This window comes from Biomphalaria glabrata, chromosome 3 (assembly GCF_947242115.1).
Source record: "Biomphalaria glabrata chromosome 3, xgBioGlab47.1, whole genome shotgun sequence".
Classification (NCBI taxonomy): Eukaryota; Metazoa; Mollusca; class Gastropoda; family Planorbidae; genus Biomphalaria; species Biomphalaria glabrata.
In genome coordinates, this window is record NC_074713.1 from 24,009,913 (window position 1) to 24,018,877 (window position 8,965).

General features: G+C 33.9%; 1 protein-coding gene across 3 annotated transcripts in view; it reads left to right on the forward strand.

Annotated features, from left to right (window-relative positions):
- LOC106078235 (anaphase-promoting complex subunit 1-like) overlaps positions 1 to 8,965 on the forward strand; it is a 49,077-nt gene that overhangs the window by 20,411 nt on the left and 19,701 nt on the right. For all 3 annotated transcript variants that reach the window (XM_056024106.1, XM_056024108.1, XM_056024107.1), the window contains exons 16-22: positions 232 to 292; positions 550 to 737; positions 2,181 to 2,255; positions 2,895 to 3,080; positions 3,769 to 3,839; positions 8,384 to 8,475; positions 8,639 to 8,787. In XM_056024106.1, the coding sequence (XP_055880081.1) occupies positions 232 to 292; positions 550 to 737; positions 2,181 to 2,255; positions 2,895 to 3,080; positions 3,769 to 3,839; positions 8,384 to 8,475; positions 8,639 to 8,787 (822 nt within the window). The remainder of the gene's footprint in view (positions 1 to 231; positions 293 to 549; positions 738 to 2,180; positions 2,256 to 2,894; positions 3,081 to 3,768; positions 3,840 to 8,383; positions 8,476 to 8,638; positions 8,788 to 8,965) is intronic.

Sequence of the window (8,965 nt, forward strand, 5' to 3'; positions counted from 1 at the left end):
ATTTTAAGACACATTTAAATCTATTAGAAAAGAAAGACTTAGTGGATCTAGAGATAATGAGATTTCTTTTTTCTGTGATATTTTGTATAAAATGTCTGTAAATGGATATTTTTGGTAAATAGATAATCTGTTATGTAGATATTTTTTAAAAATAGCTTATCTTTGAAATAGATGTTTTATGAAATATATATCTGTGAATTCTCTTAACATTTTTCAATATTATAACTTTAGGAGTTGATAAATGGAACTTTGGTGAGAACAGAGTTGCCCCCCATGACCACCTCCCCTGGAAGTAAGTCTGATTGTTAAGTCACTGGAATAATTTAAACTCATTATACATATGACTTGAAGTCTTCTTTTCATTCTTACCTTTATTAATAACTGCCAATTAAGTTTTCCATAATTTAGAATCCATCACAGTTTTGCCTGTTACATTGGCCAGTGTAATTAGTAGCCAAATACACACAATTATTTTATTAGAAAACAGAAATGAGATATATAGAGTAGCAATCTGTTAATTTGTGTATTGTTCCTATTTCCCTTCAACAGTTGATTTAACTTTAAAAGCCTTGAAATACCTGCTACCTAAAGATGTTGCACTACAAGTTCTGGGACGCTGGTATACGACTCGCAACTCTCCTGGCTCTGTGGGCTGTGTTTCTGAGTGGCTCATGTTTTACAAGTGCCTTCTGGGCATGATGGGCTATGACACGTGCAAGCTAGGTTTGACATCAAATGTAAGGACATTATTTATATACATTATAGGGAACATTGACTTTGCCATGTGCAAGCTAGGTTTGATTTTAAATGTAAGGACCCCATTAGTTTAGATTGTACGAAACATCAGCCATGATATGTGCAAGCTAGGTTTGACATCAAATGTAAGGACCCCATTAGTTTACTGTCTGACTTTTAATTTAATGACATAATTCTTTGTATAGAGAAAAGTACTGCACCTTTTTAAGGTTTTTTGATTTTGTTATTCTTAGACATATTAAAATATAAAGAGACACATTATTTGTGAAGATTGCCACAAAAAAAGAACAGAAAGTTGAAAAGATAGATTTATAAATATTTATTTACATTAATTTGAATGACCTACATTCTTTGAGCTCTTGGCAAACAAATCTTAAATACTTAAATATCTACATTTGACATATTATTAATGTCTACGGTAATTTTGAAAGAATTTAATAGAAATAATTTTTTTTTTTTAAATCACATTATATTACAACCAAAATTTAAACTACAATATTGGAAACATATTTTTCCATGTTATTTTTTTTAGACATATCATCATTGCCAATCCCCACAAGATCATTATACCTTTAGTCATATATGTGCAAAATGTCATTGTCATATTTCTTATGTACATACTAAAACCGGTACATGACGTTTTGGCGACGGGACGTTTTGGCGCGAGATATCATTTGACGATAATTTAATAAGCACGTAGCTTTTTTTTAATGAACCCTTGAATTCCAGCGACTTAGGCAAATAACCATGGTGTCTATGTATACTTAACTTAAAGTGTTTTGAGAAACATGGTACATGTATTATATTTTTACTTATTATTAGCAAGTGTTTGGTATGTATAGCTGGAAATACCATACAGTCATTAAATAAACCAATGTTAATGTAAACAAATAATTGCATCAATTTTTAGTCTATCATCGTTTCATTTTGTTTTTAATTTTAAAGTAATATCTTAAAAAACTTTTTTCAAAATAAAAGTGTGCCTCTTAATAAACACACATACACAAGCCAAAATGTTTATTAAAGAAAATGATGTGAAAAACAAACACACATTTACATTTAGTTCATGAAAAATATGTCTTAACACAAACACTCATGCAAAACATAGATATGAATAATTCTTTTAAAAGAAATAATACAATAAACGTACATAATGTATTTCGCGCCAAAACGGCCTTCGCGCCAAAACGACGGCGTCAAAACGTCCTGCTTCGTACTAAAACTAATACTATTTTGTGTATGTAATTTTTTTATAGACCCTTGTATTTAAACTTCTGGTCATTTTTTGATTATATAATGCATTCTGCTGTTTAAAATTGTAACCATGTTTTTGATTACATAATAGTCTCTCAGAACCTTGTAGAATATGGGAGCTTTTATTTCTCCTGTGTTTTAAAAGGTGTGTCAATATTTTTTGTTGACAGAAAGATGGGGATGGCTCAATCTCACCTGTGCTTCAGTCCAAGAAAGCGAAACCTTCTGACCAAGGAGCAGATGAGGTCAGTTCTGTAAAGTATTTTACTTTGGCTGCTTTGTGTTCATTGCCATTCACATACAATCCTGTATCTGTGTTCCCTGAAAGCCTTCAGCATTGACCCAGCCACCTTGGAGGCGTAAGTACATGACAGAGCATCATGGTGTCGCGCTGTGAAAACTGGCGCACAAATTGCAGAGGGCAAGAGAACAGTGCTGGGAGTAGAAAATGTCAGAGAAGAAAAAGCAAGGCATGAGGAGGCACAAAACCCCAGTACAACACCCTCAGCCTCCTGGATGACAAAAGTGGTCATAATCGAACCATGATGGTTGAACTATATATATCTTGTCATTTGACATTCAGACATTGTTATAAACTAATTAAAAGTAGATAAAAATCCAAAGATGTGATAAGCATGTCAAGATCTCTTTCATACACCAGACTAATTAGAGATTCTGTTGGTCAAATGAAAATGTGAATATTTGAATATTTCTTTTTTTCTTGCCCCATATTTTTTGTCATACATACATGTTTTTTTTTATTGGAGGCTGTAACTAAGTTAATGTGTACATTACTTAATTACTCTTAATTTAATTACATTTTTATTTTAAATAGTAATACTTTATTAGATATTTATTTTGTGATTCATTTTGTTTTCCACTAGGACTGGGACTACTTGGTTAAAAGTGTGCACCATGGGCTATCGGCATATACTCAGCAGCTATTTGACATGGAAGATAGTTGTTCCACGTCACACATCCAGACATCAAGACCATGTTCGATAAACAGTACTGCCCTACTGTATCAGTTCTGTCCTGCAGTCATGTTGGCACTGCATCTTGTATACGAGGTCTATTTCTTGAATTTAGCTTTTAAATCATTATCACTGCCATTACTTTGTACTGATTATTTGGTAATTTCCAAAATGGCACTATATGGCTGTACCTATTTTTGGGGACTTTTGGATAATTACATGTGTCAGAATCTAAAAAAAAAAAATCATAATTAAAAGACATGTTTTGCCATTAAATGTATCCCCCTCATTTCTGAAAATTGGTAGTCATGAATAGTCATGAAAACAGTTGGTCTAGGCTTGTTACGCAGCATAGTGGGAATGTGGAATGGTGCGAATGCCGTGTTGAAAGAGAAAGATAAACAAGAAAAACATTTTTATAAATATATTTTTTAAAAAGACAATACCTCCATTATTAAACTTGAAATATAATTAAAAACAAATATACAAATTTTTGGTTCAATTTGGGTATTGAACCTGTGTCACTGTTAGCTGCTAGAAAATATGCATTTTCTGATTCGGCCAGTGAGGAAGGTATATTTGTGCAATTATTAAATAAATGTTATTGTAAAAAAAAAGATTATAAAATGGAGTAATGTAAACAAGGTTTTTATTGACATATTATTTACTTGTTGAATCAAGATTAAATTTCTCATAATCTACTATTGATGAATCTGTTTGGTGTATGAGCATAACTTTATTTCTTTTCATTGCATTTTTTGTTTTGTTTTTTTCTTTGCTGCAGGAGCTGAAATTACACACACTTTTGCAGGAGGATCTCTGTTCTCTGGCACCCCTGGTACATCAAATAGCATGGTAAGGCTTATAGTGCTGAAAAAAAACGCATTGCTGTTCTTTTTCAACAATTGCCCAATGACCTAATTTGAATACAATTCTCTTTCCAAAAAGTAGAATTCATTAGTAGCAGTTACAGATTGTAACTAAACTATTAAACCATGGCTGTAATGTTAGTTCTTACAATAAGCATTCTTCACCAAACAGTCCTAAATGCCTTCACTTCAATAATGGTATTGACTTTGTGCAACAACTTGAAGTCCATACCAAATAAAATTAATCTGTTACTCCTGAGGCCTTGTTGGTTCCTATTTCCTTAGACAAAAATTGTTCAGATTTTTCTCAGAATCTGTTAATTAGAAAACAAGAAATTTATTAAATATTTCCCATGATACACTCAGTAATGAACAATGATTGAAGGAAACAGCACTAATTAAACATCAGCCTTCCAACTTTCATCCAAATTTTAATTAGTGCTCTTAATGTCTTAACTGTTTCTCTCCGTAATTATTTTTCACATTTTGAGGGAATTATTCATTTTATGTATTAGTATTTCACTATCATGTCATGATTAAACTTCAAAAGTTTGTTGTTTTTGTTTGGTAGCAGAAAATGTTATATTTAGTAAAGAATTCAAGAGGAATGCAAACACTTTTCATGTAAAAAAAAAATAATGTTTATAAAACCTAAATGTATTTAATTTTGCATTATGGAATTTTAAAATGAAATCTTACTTCTGTGGACAGTTCTCATTAGAACTAGATCTAGGTAATATTTGGTGATCAAAAGGAAATAAATGTACTTTGGAAGATATACATTCAAATTTTCACAAAATTTAATATATATCATATCTAAAACATATTAATAAAATTATTATCTTGAGCTCATTATCCCATGTCATTACCACCCAAAACATTAAGCTAAAGAAAACAAGAGCCTTTTTAGCCCCTACTCTTTAAAAACATGATTTTTGGTAAATACACATTGAAAATGAAAACAAATGCAGATGTTTTCCAAAGGGAAATTTTATATGTAACATATCAGATCTTTTAAAAGCAACATAAACAATATCACAACCAAATGCAATTGTCTCAGGCAAGAGAATAAAATTTCATATATATTTTTTCTTTCAAGTTGATTAAGTTGTTAGGAGTTATAACAATAACATCTTTTGTTTGCCCAATGAAACATAACAAAAACATCTTTTGTTTGCCCAATGAAACATAACAAAAACATCTTTTGTTTGCCCAATAAAACAACAACATCTTTTGTTTGCCCAATAAAATATAATAAAAACATCTTTTGTTAGCCCAATAAAACGGTGACCTGTCAAAATAGCGCAAGACAAAATGGTGCGGATTTACATATGATGTGTATAAAAGTACCGGATTATTAGTAATTAGACAAAATAGGATAGGAAAATACAAAAGTGTGTTATACTATAATCTGCAGCATCTTTGGCCGCAACATTGGCAAACTTAGGTGTGTCAGGATTAGTTAAGATAGCGATCACATTTCTTATCTCGCCAAACGTTTGTTTAATCTCAGGCAGTGACTGACCAATTCAATCACTGATTTTGCTATTTCCTGTCCGTCTTTGTCTAACACCATCAAATAGATGTCAAATTGGTCGCCAGAGACGAAACCGCAGAGTGACTCCAAGATTTCCAATAGCATTATGGAATGTTAGAGATCATGTGCAGGACAATCTACCACGAACAAACAATTCAGTGGAGGGATTGCACCATGCATTTCAACTGTCTATTGACGGTCATCACCCTAATGTGTATAAGTTAATCTCTCACTTCCTGAGAGAACAGGAGAACACTGAGAACAAGATTCTGAGGTACAATGCTGGAGAACGAAGTAAAGCTGCAAGCAAAACAAAGTACCTCCAACTTAACAGACGACTTGAAGCTATATTGCCAATGTACGGAAACAAGCCAGTGATGGAATTTCTACGTGACATTTGCTACAATTTAACTTTGTGAAAGTTTGTGTGTGTGTGTAAATTTGACAAGCATCTTTGCTTGTTTTCAAAGTACACTTTTATAATGTAAATCTATGCTATATTTTGAAATTATTCATTTTTTATTTCATATTTATGTAACAAGTAGGAGGACGCTTTGCAGCCCTCAATATCTTGGACTTAATGACCAGGATATCGATACCCAAGTCAATATGCTAAACACAGCAGTCACAAATACAGCCCTGGAAATATTAGGGAAGCTCCGCCTGCCCAAAAAATCCTGGGTAACAGAGGATATACTCCAACTCTGTGACAAGCGATGGGAGCTTAAAGGGAAAAAGCTGTCCGACCCAAAATATGTCCACAAATACAAAAGCGTCAACAAACGGATTAGAAAGGGAATGAAAGAAGCGAAGAAAAAGTGGATAGAGAATAAGTGTCAAGAAATTGAACAGGGACTTAATAGGAACAACAGCAAAAAAGCATACCATTTAGTAAAGGACCTCACTACCTCAAAGCATGGAAGAACCAACACAATACAAGCCAAAAACAACTAATGCTTAACCGAGGACAAAGATGTGTTGAAAAGATGGATGGAATAGTGTTCAGAGTTGTATAACTTTGAAATCTCAGGAGATCCAGAGATACTAAATCTCCCGGCAGTCTCCAACATTGACGACTATCCGATTCTTCGCTCGGAAGTAGCAGCAGCAGTAAAAGCCCTGAAAAAGGGAAAATCGGCTGGAGTTGACAACATTCCTGGTGAACTTCTTCAGGCGGGAGGAGAAACTATGATAAACGCACTCTATATGATTTGCAACAAGATCTGGCAATCAGGAGAATGGCCCAAACCCTGGACCCAATCACTCATAATAACCCTTCCAAAGAAAGGCAATTTACAACTCTGTCAAAACTATCGCACCATCATCCTCATAAGTCATCCCAGCATAGTACTGTTAAAAATCATATTAAACCGGCTAAAACCGATAGCAGACAACATCATGTCAGAAGAACAAGCAGGTTTTAGACAAGGTCGCAGCACAACAGAACAAATCCTAAACCTCAGAATACTCTGTGAGAAATATCTCCAACACCAAGAGAATCTTTTCCATGTCTTTATTGATTTCAAGAAAGCTTTCGATCGAGTATGGCACGGAGCACTCTGGGCGACAATGGAAAAGTACAACATTAAAAACATAATCAAAGTTATCCAGAACCTCTACAAGGATGCCACCAGTGCAGTGTACTTCAACAATAATATTGGGGACTGGTTCAAAACCACAGTTGGAGTAAGACAAGGCTGCCTACTGTCACCAACACTCTTCAATATCTTCCTTGAAAGGATAATGGAAGATGCCCTCGAGGGCTATGAAGGTACTGTTAGCATTGGAGGAAGAAGAATTACTAACTTGCGCTTCGCAGATGACATTGACGGCCTAGCAGGGACAGAAGAAGAACTAGCTGACCTGGTGATGCGCATTGACAAGACTTCCGCAGCATATGGCATGCAAATAAATGCCGAAAAAACTCAAATTATGACCAATAGCCATCAGGGCTTTAAAAGAGGCATCAGTATTGGAGGTGAAAAACTAACTAGTAACAGCTTCAAATACCTCGGAGCTATTGTCTCAGATGAGGGAACAAAACCCGAACTATTGGCCCGAATAGCACAGTCCACAGCAGCCCTTTCAAAACTTAAAAAATAATATGGAAAGATAAGAGCTTAGCCCTCGGCACCAAAATCAGACTGATGCGCTCTCTGGTCATGGCCACATTTTTATATGCTTGCGAGTCGTGGACGTTGAATGCAGAGCTTGAGAGGAGGATCCTAGCAATGGAATTGAGATGCTACAGAAGGATCCTAGGCATCACATTCAAAGACCACATCACAAACCAAGAAATCAGAGACAGGGTTACTGTAGCGATCGGAGCCCATGACGACCTGCTAACTATTGTAAAAAGACGAAAACTTAAAACTTTTGGCCACATTACAAGATCTTGTTTGCGCAATAAAACATGACAATAACTTCTTTTGTTTGCCCTATTAAACATAACAATAATATCTTTTGTTTGCCCAATAAAACAACATCTTTTGTTTGCCCAATAAAACATCTTTTGTTTGCCCAATAAAACATCTTTTGTTTGCCTAATAAAACATAACAATAACTTCTTTTGTTTGACCAAACAAAACATAACAATAACTTCTTTTGTTTGTGCAATAAAACATAACAATAACTTCTTTTGTTTGACCAATAAAACATAACAATAACATCTTTGTTTGCCTAATAAAACATAACAATAACTTCTTTTGTTTGACCAAACAAAACATAACAATAACTTCTTTTGTTTGCGCAATAAAACATAACAATAACTTCTTTTGTTTGACCAATAAAACATAACAATAACATCTTTTGTTTGCGCAATAAAACATAACAATAACATCTTTTGTTTGCGCAGTAAAACATAACAATAACATCATTTGTTTGACCAATAAAACATAACAATAACATCTTTTGTTTGACCAATAAAACATAACAATAACATCTTTTGTTTGCCCAATAAAACGTAACAATAATATCTTTGTTTGTCCTATTAGTGACTTGAAGTGTGACAGTTACACAGACTGCTATCGGAGGGACTTCCCACATTTGTTTGAGAAGATTGACGACGTTAGTCAGGTGACAGAAGGTAAACTGCTCTCCTCAATATTTTTATTAGCAGCAGATATGTTTTGTTTGATTGAGAGTATACACATCATTGGTTTGTTGAACAATTCTGTTTATTTTATATCTTTGAGTCTAAAAAATGAAAACTTTTTTTAACAACTGTAGCATTTATTCTCTGTCCAAAGAGGACCTTAGTAAAATGCAGTACCCACAGATCTTCCCATCTGAGGCCCCAACTGTCCTTGGGTGGATCAATCAAGCTCTAGCTACAGGACCGTGCCCAAAACCTATGCTGTACATTCCTGTGTGTGAAAACATCAGAAAAGTGATCATAGTAAGTCTGTAATTTGTAATAAATTAGTGTATCAGTAATGCAATAGACTCAACATGAATGTCTTGCTACATCTACTAGAATATTTAAAAAGTTCAGTCAAACACTGTTGTAATGAACTTATAATACCTATTGTCACTTTCACCTTCACATATCCCTTAGTCTGTTGGACTGTTAGGGC